This window comes from Ovis aries, chromosome 17 (genome assembly GCF_016772045.2).
Source record: "Ovis aries strain OAR_USU_Benz2616 breed Rambouillet chromosome 17, ARS-UI_Ramb_v3.0, whole genome shotgun sequence".
NCBI classification, from domain to species: Eukaryota; Metazoa; Chordata; class Mammalia; order Artiodactyla; family Bovidae; genus Ovis; species Ovis aries.
Genome location: NC_056070.1, coordinates 66,335,630 through 66,354,193, shown reverse-complemented (window position 1 = coordinate 66,354,193; position 18,564 = coordinate 66,335,630). Strand labels below are relative to the sequence as shown.

At 47.5% G+C, this 18,564-nt stretch overlaps 2 protein-coding genes across 5 annotated transcripts in view; one reads left to right on the top strand and one right to left on the bottom strand.

The window, feature by feature from the left end:
* Positions 1-18,564, bottom strand: part of SRRD (SRR1 domain containing) — a 22,187-nt gene extending 3,623 nt beyond the window's left edge. For 2 of the 3 annotated variants that reach the window (XR_006056724.2, XM_027956679.3), the window contains exons 1-4: positions 18,367-18,564; positions 1,805-1,845; positions 438-697; positions 250-348 (exon numbers count right to left, since the gene is read on the bottom strand). Coding sequence is in view for 1 of the 3 variants with exons in the window: in XM_027956679.3 (XP_027812480.1) it covers positions 250-348; positions 438-697; positions 1,805-1,845; positions 18,367-18,539 (573 nt within the window). In the remaining 2 variants the exon portion in view is untranslated. Of the gene's footprint in view, positions 1-249; positions 349-437; positions 1,697-1,804; positions 1,846-18,366 lie in introns of all 3 variants that reach the window. The other variant, XR_009596932.1, reaches the window with a different exon arrangement.
* HPS4 (HPS4 biogenesis of lysosomal organelles complex 3 subunit 2) overlaps positions 7,057-18,564 on the top strand; it is a 37,237-nt gene continuing 25,729 nt past the window's right edge. For both annotated transcript variants that reach the window (XM_060400840.1, XM_060400841.1), the window contains exon 1: positions 7,057-7,177. The gene's annotated coding sequence lies outside the window, so the exon portion shown is untranslated. The remainder of the gene's footprint in view (positions 7,178-18,564) is intronic.

Sequence of the window (18,564 nt, the reverse complement as noted above, 5' to 3'; positions counted from 1 at the left end):
GCACTGAGCACAGCGGGCACACAGCCCTCAGGAGGTGGAGAGACTGCGCCCTCTCCCCCTTGTGCAGTGACACGCCCAGCACTGAGCACAGCGGGCGCATAGCCCTCAGGAGGACCGTGCAAACCGCACATGGTGCCGTCACCTAGTCTCTCCCTCTGACAGGACTGCAAAGGTCCACGTGGGAGCGACAGGCCAGTCCCGTTCGAGAGGCCCCCAAGTGCAGGGCCCCTCGTGCCCCTAACCACATACCTCGTTCTCCCGGAGAACCACCACGCCCAGGGCATTGAGGACCGCGATTTCTAGTGGACTAAACAGAGGGTCGTACACCCAGCAGTGACTCCTGGGAATCTGCAGAGGGCGACAAGGGGCTCTGTCAGCGTGCGCAGGAGACGGAGGAGGGGAGACAGAGGAGGGGGGACGGTAAAGGACGCACTCACCTGGCACCGCTCCAGGAGGAGGAGCAGAAACGCCAGCTGGCTTCTAGCTGTGACGCAGCGGGCGAAGTTCCCGATGCCGTAGCACACACACTTGAAGCAGCAGGTCCCCGGGACCAGGGTCTCTTCCGGGACCGAGCCAGGGGCCGCATCTGCCTCCACTGGGGGGGCGGCGAGGTGCAGGTGTCCCAGGGCTTCCGAGAGAGGCCCCTCGGGGGCCCTCGGCTGTTCCAGGTGTTTCCGGAGACACCCAGTGATGGTTTCTGAAAGAGCGGGCCCTGCACAGTCAGAGGGCATTGCTGTGACCCAGGAATTAAACCATCCATGGCCTGGGGAGCAGGGCGCGGAAGCCTTCACTCCCCAAAGAAGGGGCTGCCGGCCTCCAACCCACCACACGTGGGGGTGTGCAGCGGCGCCCACCCCAAGCTGACAGCGGCTGGCGCCTGGGTACCCACGGCCTCAACTAAGGGAATGCTTCAAGCAAAAGTCAGGTTCATCCGCGGCCACGACGTCCATCTAATGCTTGTGTTAACTCATCCTAATTTAGTAAGAGGCAACCAGTACATGCAATTGTGGTCTGAAATACTACTTTTCTAATAAAAGAAGAACTAAAAAGCAGAGCTCTCAAAATGATCTTATAAATTACTGGGAGTGAGAACATTTAACGTGTAAAAAATTTAAAAACAGGCTGGGCGTCTAGAAACTAAGGAAACTACTCAATCATTTCACAGGGTGGTGAGTTCTCATCTCCCTTTCTGTCACTGGCACTGAATTCAGTAGATCAGATCTGTATGCAGAACAAAACAGAAAGCAAACAGCCATATGTCTGTTCCCGTTAATAAGATACCAACGTTGACTTACCAGCAAAGACACCTTGAAATAAGACCCAGGCTACAGAAGGCTACATAGAGAGCTGGCTCTCCGCATCCATGCTGCTCAAAGAATCAGTGAACGCTTTCTGGACAACAACCAGAAAGCGGATAGCAAGCTGACCACTTCCACCTCTGGAAATATACACTAAGAACACTACCTTAAATTTGGTAAAAAGCTTTTTGCATGAAAATTATGTATATTGGGACTTCCCTCGTGGTCCAGTGGTTGTGGTTAGGACTCTGCACGTCCACTGCAGGGGCCACAAGTTTGATCACTGATTACGTTTTCACGTCCATTCCACAGATACAGAAGCCGAGGACCAGGGTTAGTGCCGAAAGACACAGTTGTAAGGGGGGTGGGAGCCAGCATCAGAACCCAGCATGGACACCCTGCCGTGAAGCAGACGTCACCCGATGAGGGCTGGATCCCCTGCTTTGCCCACTGTTAGGCCCTCCTCCCACCCCAGCCGCCTCCAGCCTGAGCCCCATGGCACCCACCTAGTGCTGAGCTCCAGAAATCAGAGACAACCAGGTCCTCCCTGTTGAGAAAAAAAGTGGCGTGGTCACCTCTTGCCCTTTTCAGGGCTCCCTAACAGGGACTGCCTCCTGACTGGGATCAGGAAGTGGGGAGGGGGCACACGCTCCGACACAGAGTCCACCCCTGAGCCTGGAGCAGGGTGCCCGGGGGACACAGCCAGAGCAGAGCCGCTGGGGCCCAGAGAGGGCGGGGGAGAGGGCTTCCCTGAGGAGGCCCCTGATTCCCAGGACACGTCTGGGTCTTGGCACACGGGGGCAGCTCCGCAAACAGTGGCTAAACTTGGAGATTAGCCTCTCCACACTTCTGTGTCCTCACCTCTAAAACGGGGTGAGAACTGCACCCATCACAGAGGGCTGTGGCAGGGATGTGATGGGAAACACCCAGCCCGGTGCCTCGCGCAGAGCAGGCCTCAGTCAGCCGCCTTTGTTGCTACGGACAACCCCAAGGTGAACGTAGAAGAAGGGGCAAAACCAAGTGTCGAGGCTTAAAGTCAACTGTTTCCACAAACCAGGGCAAAACACAGTCAATCGTTAAATGGACTGAGTGGATTCTCCAATCAAAAGACAGAGTGGCTGAATGGATTGAGAGCATCCATCTCTATGTTGCCTACAGAGAATCATTTCTGACATGATGGTACACAGAGTGAAAAGGGACAGAAAAAGATATTCCATGCAAATGTAAACCAGAGCAAAGTGGGAAGAGCTATACTTCTGTTAGAAAAAATATTGGTTAAAACAGGGATATAACAAGACTTCATGGGCTGCAGCAAAAGCTATTCTAAGAGGGATGTTCACAGCCAGAAACCTCAAGAAACAAAGTCTCCAACAACTTTACTCCTCAGGGGACTAGAAAAAGAACAAAGCAGAAGGAAAGAAAAGAGCAGAGCAGATGTGAAGGAAATGCAGATTAAAGAGACAATCGAGGGCTTCCCTGGTGGCTCAGTGGTAAAGAACCCGCCTGCCGACGCAGGAGACGCGGGTTCCGTCCCTGATCCAGGAGGAGCCCGTGCGCCGTGGAGCAACTCCAGGCCTGAAGCTGTGATCCGGGGCCCTCGAGCCGCAAGTCCTGAGCCCGCACGCCCGGGAGCCCGTGCTGCAGCACAGGAGAAGCCTCTGCGGTGAGAGGCCCGCACGCCCGGGAGAGTGGCCCCGCTCTCTGCCAGCTAGAAAAGCCCAAGCGGCAAAGGGGGCCCATCCCAGCCAATGCTAACATTATACTAGACAGAACAGAACCGGTCTTTAAAAGACGATAGAGAAGATCGGTAAAACTAAGAGCTGGTTCTTTGAAAACATAAACAAAATTGACAAACTATTAGCTAGACTCGGCAAGGAAAAAAAAGGCTCAAATAAAAATCAGAAATGAAAGAGGCTACATTACAACTGGTGCCACAGAAATATACAGAATCATAAGAGACTACTATGAACAGTTAAATGCCAACAAATTGGATGACCCAGAAGAAATGGATAAATGCCTAGAAATATATTTTTCCGAGACTTAATTATGAAGAAACAGAAAATCTGAACAGACTGATTACTAGTAAGGAAGTTGAATCAGTAATTAAAAACCTCCCAACCAAAAGAAGTCCAGGACCAGTTAGATTGACTGGTGAATTCTACCAGACATTCAAAGAAGAATTGATAGGGATCCGAAGGAGGGAACACTCCAAACTCACTTCGCGAGGCCAGCATAACACTGATACTATAACCAGACAAGGATGCCGTAAGGAAAGGAAATCACAGGCCAACACCCCGATGAACGCAGACAAAACTGCTCATCAAAAACACTAGGAGACCGAACTCAGCAACACATTACAAGGAGCGTACACCATGATTAACTGGGGTTTATGCCAGGAACGCAAAGCCAACGTAATATACAGCACACTACCAAGACGAGGGATAAATCCTACGAGCAACTCCACAGGCGCAGAAAGAGCGTTTGGCAAAATCCAGCCTCCACTAAGATGATAACTATCAACAGGGCAGGCCTAGGTGGAACGGAACTTAATAAAGGCTACAGACAGGCGGCGTTCTCACTGGAGAGAAAAGCGCCTTTATGAAGAAGAACGCGCTGGGTGTATTTTAAACAGTCTCCTCTTCCTTCTGCCAGAGGCTCCAGGTGATTTTCCCTGGCTCTTCACCGTAAGATCCTGGTGGGGTTCCTGGAGGTAGAGGCCAGGGAAGTTTGGGGGTTCCCCTCAGACGGCAGCCCCAGGAGTCTGTCTCAGACTCACACACTAGTCCTCACTCAGCCAGAAGCAACTCATTGAAGGGGTCCCTGAAGTGTTCCCACCAGCTCGTGGCTCTCGAGGCTTCCGTTCCCGAAGTGGGGCAGCTCTCCCAGGCAACAGGAGAACCCTGCCAGCTATTCAGAATGACCTCTGACCTCTGATGCTTGCTCAGTGGCAGCTTTGTGTCCTCTGACTCCAAAAGACGGCCTTGCCCTTCCAGAGAAAGGCCATCTTGCAAGGCTGCACTGACTGCCCTTTCTCTCCTCGTGTTTATGGTTCTTGTACCTGTCATCAGAGTAGTGGCAGGAGGACCTCTCCGGTGGTCCAGTGGCTAAGAACCCATCTGCCAATGCAGGGGACTTGGGGTTTGATCCCTGGTCTGAGAAGATCCAACACACCACAGGGCAGCTAGCCCACCCACCGCAACCAGAGAGGAGCCCCCGCAGCAACGAGGTCCCGGTGCGGCCAAAAACAAATAAATATTAAAACAAAAGCGAGTGGCAGGAGATGAAATAACGGAGCATGTGTACACTGCATCAGCAGAAACTGTCTCTGGAAAAAAGCATGTTTGGAACAGAAATAAAAGGAGAAATGAGACAGTAATATCACTAACGATTTCAGGCTAACAGACTGGGAACATTCTCAGATACTGAAAAACAACTTTAACTCAAGGTCCTCCGGACCCTCGGGTGAAAAAGGAGAGACAGGTCCCAGTGGAGGTGGTGGGCCACGAGGCATGCCAGGTCCAATAGCTCCTCCAGCTCCGGAAAGCGACTGAAGATCAACTGGCTTTCCGGGAATCGAGGATTCCCAGGTCCAAAGGGGGCTAAGGAAGGGCCCCTTTAAGATTGGGTGGGTTGGGCGGCCCTGCTACCATCTCACTGAAGGCCCTTCACCTACGGACAAGCCATCGGCAGGGCTGACTCCACGATGCCACGGCGGCTCCTCCAAAAAAGGCCCCGTGTCCCGCGCGGCGCCCAGCTTCCACACGGCCTCCTCTCCTACTGCTGGCGCCGTCTGGGCCTCTGCTCCCATCCAGTGTCCCGCCATCGCCACAGCCGCTCGCACCCTGGGCTGGGCCGCCTGCTGGGCCGCCCCTACCAGGCCTCAGAGCAGCCCCGGGCCCTCTGCCACCCCCTCCTCCCGTGTTCCCCCGACTCGGGTTCCGGGAGAAACTCCATGGGCAGCGACTACACGTGCATTCTTTACATCGGAAATACTAGGCTCGGGCCTCCCTGGTGGTCCAGTGGAGTCGGCCCTGCAATGCACGGGATTTGGGTTCAATCCCTGGTCCGGGAACTAAGACCCCACGTGCCTCGGGGAAACTAAGCCCACTCAAAACAACTCCTGAGCTCGTGCTCAGACCGCACAGCATGAGAGAGCCCACGCGACACAGAGCAAAACGCAGCCAAATAAATAAATGAATGTTAAAAAAAGCCACAAAGCAAGCAGCAAACACACCACCAAGTCTCAGCTGGAGACAGAGACGCTGCAAAAGAAAACCTGTCCACTCATTCATTCATTCAACCTGCGTGGGCTCGTCTGTGTGCCTTCTGGAGCTGGACTTAACAGCCATGAAGAGAGCTGCTGTCTCTGGCCTTACAGAACTGTCTCTGAAAGACACAGATGGGAAAATAGGCAATTATACAACACAGCAGAGCTGCATGGGAGGAAGAACAGGGCTCCACAGGTGTGCAAAGGAGAACATTAAGCGACTTGCTTAGTTTACCTTCTTGTCGTCGTTCTCCAAAGTGTAGCACATCCTTTCCAAGTTTTATAGTGAGATCAGGTAGAGCTGGGGCAGTCCATTCAACACATTTAAACCAAATATAAAAAAAAGCAAACAACAAAAACCTGGTTTCCTTAAATTAACTGTCCATTGAAAGCAGTAATACTTAACATTTTACTATTCTAAAAAGCTCTTTATATTTCATGCTTCAAATATCCAGCATAGATCATGGAGAGAAGGAAATATTTCAGTAGAGCTTGAGACATTAAGGCAGACCATACATTTTAAAAATTGAAAAAAATTAGAAAGGAAAAATCTTGGTCCACGTTATTTTTTAAATGTCTACTAATAAACAGATTACATTCTCACAACTGTCCTCTCCTTCAGGAATTAACACGAAGCCCGAGGACTCATAGTATTAGGGATCTTGTAGGGCTCTGAACAGCGTGCCTGTGTGTGTCTCACCACTTCCACTCTCTCCCCGTAAGACGGGCGTCGTAACCCCTACCACACAGGGCCACTGAGGGTCATATAAGATACTGCGTCTATGAAGATGCTCTGCAAAACCATAACGTGCTTTAAACACATTAAAAAAAAAACAAAAAAAGCCATATATGACAAACCCACAGCTAACATTATTCTCAACAATGTAGAACTGAAAGCCTTTCCTCTACAATCAGGAACAAGACAAGGGAGCCCACCCATTCTAACCACTTTTATTCAATAAGGTGCTGGAAGTCTTAGCCGAACCAGCTAGGCAAGAAAAAGAATCCAAGTTGGAAAGCAAGAAGTAAAATTGTCACTGTCTGCACATGATATCACAGTACAGACAAGAAACCCTACGAGACTCTACCAAAGAGCTGTCAGAGTGGACTAACAATTCCGCGATGCTGCAGCAGACGACACTCAACACACAAAACTAGGCTGCGTCTCTGTACACCAGTAAGGAACCGGGACTTCCCAGGTGGCACAGGTGACAAAGAATCTTCCTGCCAACGCAGGAGGTCTAAGAGGCGTGGGCGCGATCCCCAGGTCGGGAAGGTCCCCTGGAGGAGGGCATGGCACCCCACTCCAGTGTTCTCGCCTGGGGGACCCCATGGACAGAGGAGCCTGGCAGGCTGCAGTCCACGGGGTCACACAGAGTCGGATACGGCTGAAGCGACAGCACAGCACAGAATTATGAACCATCAGAAACAGAAACTAAGAAAACAGCCTTGGGGAGGATGACGATGATGCAGCGGGAGGATGTGAAGCTCACTTTCTCCCACAAACACATCAAGAATACGTGTCGAGCGATTCTCGCAGAGTATCTGCTGAACGCTGGCAGAAGACTTCAGAGTGCGGAAAGGGCAAGCATGCAAATCTCCATGCAGCCAGGTAGGACAAAAGATAAAAAAATTCCCGCACCCTGGGAAGCGCCCCCGCCCCAGCCTGGGGATCTGTCAGAGCCTCGGAGGAGAATGCGGCAGCGCACAGAGGGCTACACGGGTGGTCAGTGCCGCTGCCCTGCGCCTGAGACACGGGGCCTGGCACGGGTCCAGGCTGGGTGCCGGGACGTGGGCTTTGAGACCAGACCTAGGGAGGACTGGGGTTGGCTGTGTGGGAACAGCTGGGACGGGGCTGGAATCGGGTGCCCCCACAGCTAAGGGTGTGCCAGGCCACGTCGTGGGGGGGTGCATAAGCGGAGAGGCAGGCCCCCTCCGTTGTAGCCTTTTCCCCTATGCACATACTCACAAAAAGCCAACTGAGAAAAAACACCGATATGAAAGCCTTACGGAATAATAGAAAGCATGCATGATAGGGATTTCAGAAGGGGAAGAAAGAGAAAGGAGATCAAAAATGTATCTCGAGAGATTATGGCGGAGAACTCCGCAAACCTACAGAAGGAAGCAGATATCCAGGTACAGGGAGGAATCGATCCCATGTTTCCTGCCCCACAGGCGGATTCTTTACTGATGAGACATACTACAGACATACTGTAATTTCAAAAATGGCAAAAGTTAAAGACAGCTAAAGATAAAGAGAAATTCTAAAGGCAGCAAGACAAAAACTGGCGGCCCAGTGATAAAGAACCTGCCTGCCAATGTAAAAGACATGAGTTTGATCCCTGGGTCAGGAAATGGCAACCCACTCCAGTGTTCTTGCCTGGGAAATCCCATGGCAGAGGAGTCTGCAGGCTACAGTCCACGGGGTCGCAAAGACTAGGACCTGAGTCAGCAACTAAACAACAACCTTTAAGGGAACCCCACCCCCCAACAAAGCCATCAGACAATTTCTCTACAGAAATGTTACAGGCCAGAAATCTATCTTACAGTGATAAGATAGAGTCAAAGTCCTAAAAGGGAAAGGTCTGTAACCGAGGATAGTCTATCCAGCAAGATTATCACTTAGAATAGACAGATAGAGAATTTCTTAAATAAGCAAAAACTAAAAAAATTCAGCAATACTAAACCTATCCTGAAGGAAATGTTAATAAAGAGGAAATCACAATGCGAAAGTAAATCACGTAAATAAGCCAGTAAACAGACTTTTAAAAATAAAAGTCTTCTGTGACTGTGATAACCACAGAGAATGGAGGATGAACATGAAGATATAAAAGAGGCAATCAAAATCATAAGACGTGGGGAAGGAGAGTAAGAAAATAGATTATTTCCCCCCTATAATGTGTTTGAGCCTATATGACTACCAGTCTAAGACAAGCAGATACAGGAAGGGGTTAACATGAAAACAGGGTAACCTTGAAAAACAGGGTAACCACAGATCAGACACATACAAGAGATTCACAAGAACCAAAAAGAAGAGAACACAGGAGAGAAGAGAGTCAGCAACACAGAAGAGAAAACAACAGGGACAGAGAAGCATAAAATCAAAGGGAAAGCAAGGTTTAAAACGGCAGTAAATGCACAGCTATCGATAACCACCTTAGAAGCCAAGGGACTAAATGCTGCAAGTCGAAGACACAGGGTGGCAGACTGGATTAAACAAAACAAAACACAAAAGCCCACGATACACTGGCCACAAAAGACCCACTTTAGGGCAAAGGACACATGTAGACGGAAAGTGGGGATAGAAAAAGATATTTCACGCAAACGGAAGTGACGCGAAAGCAGGGGTTGCCAATACTAATATCAGACAAAACAGACTTTATAACAAAGGACATAAAGAAAGATAAAGAAGGACACTATACGATGATACAAGAAGAAGATTTTACTCTCGTCAACATGCGCGCACCTAATACATGGGGGCACCCGTACGCAGAACAAACACGCACAGGCAGAAACCCAGGGACAGCAGGGGACGCCGGCATCCCACTCACAGCAGTAAAGCAACGGAGACGTGAAATGATACAGAAAGAACAGCTAAGACCTAATGGGTATTTCTAGAACATTACATCCGAAAAACACCCAGAGTCCACATTCTTTTCCACTGCACGTGGAACATTCTCTAGGGTTCACCACATTCCAGGGTACAAAACAAGCCTCAACAAATCTAAGAGCATGGACATTACCTCAGGCATCTTCCCTGACCAAAATGGCAAGGAACTAGGAATTAACCACAGGAAAAGGAATGAGGAAAAAACAAACTGCATACACGAGGACTGAACAACAAGCTACTAAAAAACTAACGGGTCGACAATGAAATCAAAGAGGAAATTAAAAAACACTTCTAGACAAATGAGAATCAAAGGACAGCCACACAACACCCGTGTGATGCGGGGAAAGTTCACAGCAACACAGGCCTTCCTCGAAAAACAAGAAAAACCTCAAATAAAGAACCTAATTCAGCACGTAAAAGAATGAGAAAAAGAGCAAAGAAAACCTAAAAGCAGAAGGAAGAAGGTAATAGATGTCAGAGAGGAAACACACAAGAGAGATTGGAAAACACAGATAAACTCGGTGAGACCAACACCTGGTTCTTTGAAAGGATAAACGCAGTTGACAAACCTCGAGCCAGGCTCACTAAGATGAAGAGAGTGACACCCCAAACCAACAAAATAAGAAATGGAAAAGGAGACACGCCAGAAATGCACACAGAATACTATGAACAATTACGTGCCAACAAAGCTGACAACCTGGAAGAAAGGGCTAAGTTTCTAAAAATGCACAGCCCATCAAAACTGAATCAAGAAGAAATCATCTGACCGCCAGAAGTGAAAGAGAGTCTGTAATTTAAAAACTCCCTACAAAGAGAAGTCCAGGACCAGAGGCCTTCAAAGGTAAATTCTACCAAACACGAGAAGAAGAACTGATCCCAATCCTTAAGAGAAGTGAGAGGGAAGCGAAAGTTGCTCAGTCGTGTTCGACTCTGCAACTCCACGGACTATACAGTCCATGGAATTCTCCAGGCCAGAATACTGAAGTGGGTAGCGTTTCCCTTCCCCAGGGGATCTTCCCAACGCAGGGATGGAATCCAGGTCTCCCACATTGCAGGCAGATTCTTTACCAGCTGAGCCACCAGGGAAGCCCAATCCTTCTCAAACTCTTCCAAAAAAATGGTGAGGAAGCAACACTCCCGAAGACATTCTATGAAACCATCACTACCCTGATAGGAACACCAGACAGAGACATCACAAAAGAGAAGAAAATTATAGGCCAGTATTTTTGATGAATATAGATGCAAAAATCTCAACAAAATATTAGCTGAATCCAACAACACATAAAAAGATTACACACTGCATCCAAGTGAGATTCATCCCAAGTTCACAAAGATGGCTGAACATATGCAAAATCAATCAACGGGAGAAACTACATACAGACAACAACACGTTATCATCATTAGATACAGAAAAAGCATTTGACAAAATTCAATATCCATTCATGATTTTTTTTAAAGCTCTTACTAAAGTGGGTATAGAGGGAAACATCTCAGTATAATGAAAGCTGTTTATGGCAAGTGAAAGTGTTAATCGCTAAGTCCTGTCTGACTCTCTGTGATCCCGTGGACTGTAGCCCACCAGCCTCCTCTGTCCATGGAATTCTCCAGGCAAGAATACTGGAATGGGCTGCCATGACCTCCTCCAGGGGATCTTTGCAGGGACTGAACCCACGTCTCTAATGTCCTCGCACTGGCAGGTGGCTTCTTTACCATGAGTGCCACCTGGGGAACCCATTTATGACAAGCCCAAAGGCAACATAATATTAACTGGTGAGAAGCTGAAAGCGTTCCCCTTAATACCTGGAAGAAGATAAAGATGCCCACTCTCACCTCTTCATTTATAGTATTGGAAGTGCTAGGCACAGCAATCAAGCAAGGAAAAGAAACGAAAGATATTCAAACTGGGAAGGAAGCAATAAAACTGTCATTTTATACAGATAATGCAATACTGTACATAGAAAATGCTAAAGACCTCACACAAAAACTACTAGAACTGATAAATTCAGCACAGTAGCAGGGTACAGGATTAACATACAGAAATTGACTGCATTTCTTTACATAAATAAATATCATAAAGGGAATGAAGGAAAAACAACAACAAAAAAATCCTCTTAAAATCACATCCTCGCCCCCCTCCACCACCAAAATAAAATACTTTGGAAGAAACCTGATCAAGGAAGTGAAACACTTACACTGAGAACTATAAAACATTAATAAAGGAAATTCAAGATGACTCATGTCCCATGCTCTTGGATTGGAAGAATATTATTAAAATGTCCATACTACCCAAAGTAATACACAGATTTAATGTGATCCCTATCAAGTTACCCATGACATTTTTTCACATAACTAGAACAAATAATCCGAAAATTTAAACAGAATCATAAAAGATCCAGAATTGCCAAAGTAATCCAGAAGAAAAGCTGGAGGTGTAACCCTCCCAGACGTCAAATAACGCGACAAAGCTACGGTAATCAAAACTGGTAGAGCACAAACCAGACACATGGGTCAACGGAACAGGACAGACAGCCCAGGGGGAAAGCCACACATCTATGGCAAAGCAACACTCGGCAGACGAGGCAATGAGACACGATGGGAGAAAGACTGCCTCTCCAGCAAGTGGTGTGGGGAAAGCCAGACAGCCTCACGGAAATCAGTGATGTTGGAACACACCATCCCACCATTCGCAAAAAGAAACCCAAAATGGATTAAAGACTTAAATATAATACATGGCACCACAAAAGTCCTAGAAGATATCACAGGCAAGATATTCTCTGACGCAACTTATACCATTGTTTTCTTAGGTCAATTTCTCAAGGCAATAAAAATAAAAAATAAATGAAGTGAAGTAAAGTGAAAGTCGCTAAGCCATGTCCGACTCTTTGAGACCCCATGGACTATACAGTCCACGGAATTCTCCAGGCCAGAACACTGGAGTGGGTAGCCTTTCCCTTCTCCAGAGGATCTTCTCAACCCAGTGACTGCACCCAGGTCTCCCGCGCTGCAGGCAGATTCTTCACCAGCTGAGCCACAAGGGAAGCTCTAAATGGGATCTAATCAAACTTAAAAACTCGAGCTTTTGCACAGCAAAGGAGACCACAAACAAATGGAAAGGCAGCCTGAAGAATGGGGTAAAACATCTGTGAACAATGCAACTGGCAAGGGTCTAATTTACAAAATATATAAGGAGCTCACAAAACAACAAAAAACGAAACAATCCAACTGGAAAATGGGCATAAGACCTAAACAGACCTTTTTTCAAAGAAGAAATACAGATGGCCAGTCGGCACATGAGAAGATGCTCATCACAGCCGATTACTAGAGAAGTGCAAATCAAAACTACAACGGGCCGTCTATCGCCTCACGTCAGTCAGAACGGCTTTAAAAAGTCTACCAATACCAAGTGCTGGAGAACGGCACGGAGAAAGGGGAGTCCTCCCACACTGTTGGTGGGAACGTAAGTTGCTGCAGCCACTGTGGAAAACACTGACGGAGGTTCCTCAGAAAACTTAGACTAGCATAACCATATGATACGGCAATCCCACTCCCGGGCATATATCCGAACAAAGCTAGAATTTAAAAAGATACACGCAAACCTATACTCACAGCAGCACCATTCACAACGGCCAAGACATGGGAACAACCTCAGTGTTAACTGACAGACGAACAAAGAAGACGCGTGTGTGCGTCTCTGTGTGTGTGTGTGTGTGTGTGTGTGTGTGTGAATACTACTCAGCCATAAAAAAAACACCGTTTGCAGCAATATAGCGGGAAGCAGAGATCACCACACCAAGTGAAGGAAGTCAGAAAGGCAGAGACCATATGGCATCAGTTACATGTGGAATCTAAAACACGACACAGATGAACTCGCCTGTAAATCCAAGTCAGACTCGTGGACACAGAGAGCAGGCTGGTGGCCCCCAAAGCAGAGGGCAGTGGGAGCAGGCTGGAGTGGGAGGCTGGGGTTAGCAGGTACACACGTTTAACAACACAGCCCTACTGTACAGTGCAGAGAGCTATAGTCAACATCCTATGATAAACCGTAACGAAAAGAATATATAAAAAAGAATGGATATATTAATATATGATAAATGAATCACTTTGCTGTACAACAGAAATCAACACACTTTAAATCAACTACACTTCCATAAAAAATACTGATCAGAAAAAAAAAGAAACAGCCTCATGTACAACTGCATCAAAAAGATTTTTATACCCCAAAAGAATAAAATACCTAAGAATAAATGCAACCAAGGAAGCGAAAGACTTGCATACTGAAAAAGACAAGATATTAAAGAAAGAAAACTGAGGAAGACACAAATAAGTGGAAACATATTTCCTGATCATGGACTGCAATTAATGTTGTTAAAATGTCCATGCTACCCAAAGAAATTTACAGATTCAATGCAATCCTCATCAAAATTCCCAAGGCATTTTTAACAAAACAAACAATTCTAAAATTTGTATGGAACCACAAAAGACCCCAAATGGCCAGAGCAATCTTGAGAAAGAAGAACAAAGCTAGAGCTACCATGCCCTCTGATTTCAAATCTATTACAAAGCTAAGGTAATTAAAACAGTATAGTTTTGGTTTAAAAACAGACACATAGATCAGTGGAACAGAACAGAGCCTAGAAATAAATCCACTCTGTCTATGGTCAGTTAATTTACAACAAAGGAGCCAAGAATGTAAAATGGAAAAGACAGTCTCTTCAATAAACTGCACTTGGAAAAACTGACATCCACATTAGAAAAAAAAATGAATAAAACTAGACCACTATCTTACACCATACACAAAGCTTAACCCAAAATGGATTTAGACTTAAATATAAGACTTGAGACCAGGACTTCCTTGGCGGTTGGTTGCCAAGACGCCACAGTGCAGGGGGCGTGGGTCTGACGCCTGGTCGGCGCACTAGCTCTCACACGCGCAATCAGAAGATGCAGCGTGCCGCAACGACGAGCCGGTGCAGCCAGCCAAACAAAACTGAGGCTGTTTTCAGAAAGACCTGAACCCATAAAACCCCTGGAAGAGAACACAGGCAGTAAACGTGACGCAAGTATTTGCCAGGCTTGTTTGTTTCTATTTATTAAAAATTTTTTGGTGATGATATGCAAGTCAAAGCGACCATGAGTTACCACCTCATTTCTGTTAGGATGGCTGTATCAAGAAGAGAGAGAAATAACATTCCAAAGAAAAAGAAATGCAAGAAGGCAACGTGGTTGTCTCAGGAGGCTTTACAAACAGCTAAGGAAAGAGGAGAAGCGAAAAGCAAGGGAGAAAGGGAAAGGTTCACCCAACCAAACATGGAGTTCCCGAGAACAACAAGGAGGGACAAGAAGGCCTTCTTCAATGAACAGTGCAAAGAAACAGAGGAAGACAACAAAAGGGGAAAGACGAGAGATCTCCTCAACAAAGTCAGAAATATGAAAGGAACACTTCATCCAGAGGTGGGCATAAGATAGGACAGAAACGGTACAGACCTAAGAGAAGCAGAGGAGACAGAAGAGGTGGAAAGAACACACAGAAGACCTGAATACAAATAAGAACACAAAAAAGGTCTCAGCGGCCCAGATAACCACAGTAGTGCAGTCTCTCACTCAGAGCCAGACATGCTGGAGTGTGAAGTCAAGGGGGCCTTGGGAAGCACTGCTGTCAATACAGCTAGAGGAGGTGATGGAATGCCAGCAGAGCTACTGAGAATCCTAAAAGATGACGCTATCAAAGTGCTGCACTCAACAGGTGAGCAAATCCAGAAAACCCAGCAGTGGGCACAGGACTGGAAAAGGTCAATCCTCATTCAAATTCCCAAGAAGGGCAGTACTAAAGAATGTTCAAACCACTGGACAATTGCACTCATCTCCCATGCTAGTAAGGTTAGGCTCAAAATCCTGCATTGTAGGCTTCAGCATTACATGAACTGAGAACTTCCAGATGTCCAAGCTGGGTTTAGAAAAGGCAGAGGAACCAGAGATCAAATTGTCAACATTCGCTGGATCACAAAGGAAGCAAAGAATTCCAGAAAAACACCTACCTCTGTTTCAATGACTACACTAAAGCCTTTGACTGTGTGGATCATAACAAACTGTAGAAAACTCTTATACAGATAGGAATACCAGACCATCTTACCTGTCTCCTGAGAAACCTGTATGCAGGTCAAAAAGCAACAGTTAGAACCCTGTATGGAACAACTGACTTGGCTCGGAATTGAGAAAGAAGTACAAGGCTGTTTATTGTCACCCTGTTTATTTAACTTATACATAGAGCACATCATGCAAAATGCTGGCCTGGGCGAGTTACAAGCTGGAATCAAGATCCCTGGGAGAAGCATCAACACTCAGACAAGACAGGCAGATGATACCACTCATATGGCAGAAAGTAAAGAGGAACTAGAGAGCCTCTTGATGAGGGTGAAAGAGGAGAGTGAAAAAACCAACTTAAAACTCAAGAATAAAAAAACTAAGATCACGGCATCTGGTCCCATCACTTCGTGGCAAATAGGGGAAAAGGTGGAAACGTGACAGATTTCCTCTTCTTAGGCTCTAAAATCACTGCGGATGGTGACTGTAGCCATAAAATTAGAGGACAGTTGCTTCTTGGCAGGAAAGCTATGACAAACCTAGACAGAGTATTAAAAAGCAGAGATCATTCTGAAAGTCACTCAGTCACGTCTGACTCTTTGTGACCCCACGGACTACACAGTCCATGCATTCTCCAGGTCAAAATACTGGAGTGGGTAGCCGTTCTGCTCTCCAGCAGATCTTCCCAACCCAGGGATCGAACCCAGGTCTCCTGCACTGCCGGTGGATTCTTTACCAACTGAGCCACAAGGGAAGCCCAATAAAGGTACCTATAGTCAAAGCCATGGTTTTCCAGCAGTCATGTACCGATGTGAGAGCTGGACCATAAAGAAGGTTCAGCACCAAAGAACTGATGTTTTCGAAGTCCGGTGCTGAAGAAGACTCTTTAGAGTCCCTTGGACAGCAAGGAGATCAAACCAGTCAATCCTAAAGGAAATCAACCCTGAATATTCATTGGAAGTACTGATGCTGAAGCTCCAATACCTTGGAAAAGACCCTGATGATGAGAAAGACTGAGGATAAGAGAAGGGGGCGAGAGAGGATGAGATGGTTGGATGGCGTCACCAACTTAATGGACAGGAGTCTGAGCCAACTCAGGGAGATGGTGAAGGACAGGGAAGCCTGGCGTGCTGCAGGCCATGGGGTCCCAGAGTCAGACATGACTTAATCTGTTTTGTGTCAATCTGATTATTAGAGCAGCCAGAAGAACCTAGGAGAGTAGAGTTTTCCTCCTCAACACTGTGTAAGTACACAGCAGAGCATGGAGGGGTCGGGGTGGGACAGACCACAATAATGGAGAGCTCTGAAGCTACCCAAGTTTTGAAGGAAGTTCTGAAGTTCCCTGGTTCCAAACAGGGAAAGGAGTACATCAAGGCTGTACATCATCACCCTGCTTATTTAACTTATATGCAGAGTACATCATGAAAAACGCTGGGCTGGATGAAGCACAAGCTGGAATCAAGAATCCTGGGAGCAATATCAATAACCTCAGATATGTAGATGACACCATCCTTACGGCAGAAGGTGAAGAAGAACTAAAGAGCCTCTTGATGAAAGTGAAAGAGGAGAGTGAAAAAGTTGCCTTAAAACTCAACATTCAGAAAACTAAGATCATGGCATCTGGTCCCATCACTTCATGGGAAATAGATGGGGAAACACTGACAGACTTTATTTTGTTGGACTCCAAAATCACTGCACATGGTGACTGCAGCCATGAAATTAAAGACACTTACTCCTTGGAAGAAACGTTATGACCAACCTAGACAGCATATTCAAAAGCAGAGACATTACTTTGCCAACAAAGGTCTGTCTAGTCAAATCTATGGTTTTTCCAGTGGTCCTGTATGGATGTGACAGCTGGACTATAAAGAAAGCTGAGCACCGAAGAACTGATGCTTTTGAACTGAGGTGTTGGAGAAGACTCTTGAGAGTCCCGTGGACTGCAAGGAGATCCAACCAGTCCATCCTAAAGGAAATCAGTCCTGAATATTCAATGGAAGGACTAATGCTGAAACTGAAACTCCGATACTTTGGCCACCTGACCTGAAGAACTGACTCATTGGAAAAGACCTTGATGCTGGGAAAGACTGAAGGTGGGAGGAGAAGGGGACGACAGAGGATGAGATGGTTGGATGGGATCACCGACTCAATGAACATGAGTTTCAGTAAACTCCGGGAGTTGGTGATGGAGAGGGAAGCCTGGCGTGCTGCAGTCCATGGGGTCGCAAAGGGTCTGACATGACTGAGCTGAACTGAACTTGAAGTTACCAAAGACAAAGGTTTGAAACCTGGCTCTATACACGTCTAGAAACCGTTTTTCTTCGAGACTCGGCGCCCCATCGGGACCCTAGCATGGCTGAGATGTTCATCTCGATAAAAAGCGCTTAAGCCAGTGTCAGCCACAGAGCAGCAGCTCCTCAATTAACCAATGATGAGGCTCGTGAAAATGACTATCACGCGTGCAGGCTGCGGCCCTCGTGTGAGCAAAACCACTGATGACCGATATCAGCATTATATTTATACCGAACACGGGTAGCGCGCTTACCACGCGCCAGATACTGTTTGGAATGGTGCAACCATTTACTAACCCACTGAACCCTCGAAACAAGCCTGCTGCTGCTGCTAAGTCACTTCAGTCGTGTCCGACTCTGTGTGACCCCATAGACGGCAGCCCACCAGGCTCCCCCGTCCCTGGGATTCTCCAGGCAAAAACACTGGAGTGGGTTGCCATTTCCTTCTCCAATGCATTAAAGTGAAAAGTGAAAGTGAAGTCGCTCAGTCGTGTCCGACTCTTAGCGACCCCAAGGACTGCAGCCTACAAGGCTCCTCCGCCCATGGGATTTTCCAGGCAAGAGTACTGGCGTGGGGTGCCATTGCCTTCTCCCGAAACAAGCCTATATAGGTACTATTACTATTTTCACGCCCATTGGCCACGCAGTTGCAACTGCCGTAAGAGACGTTATTGCGTGCTTATTACAATAATGAGCTCTTTACCTCCGTTACCTCCACCCATAACCCTTAAACCCTGAACGTTAAAGGGGACAAATGGCGAGACTGGGGCTCGGGGAGACTCCCACGGGCGTGAAGTCTGCACCCAAGACCGTCCTTACCTGGCCTCCTGGATGCGACGAAGCACGACTCCGCCGTCCACCTCGGGCTCGGCTCCCGGGGTCCCGGCGGCCGCCGCCGCCTCCCTCCGCTTCGGACGCCGCGCCGCTGAGCGCCTTCTCCGCGGAGACACGGCCCGCCAGGCTTCTTGCGCCGCCGCCGCCGCCGCCGCCATGGGGCTCTGACGTCACGGCGCGCTC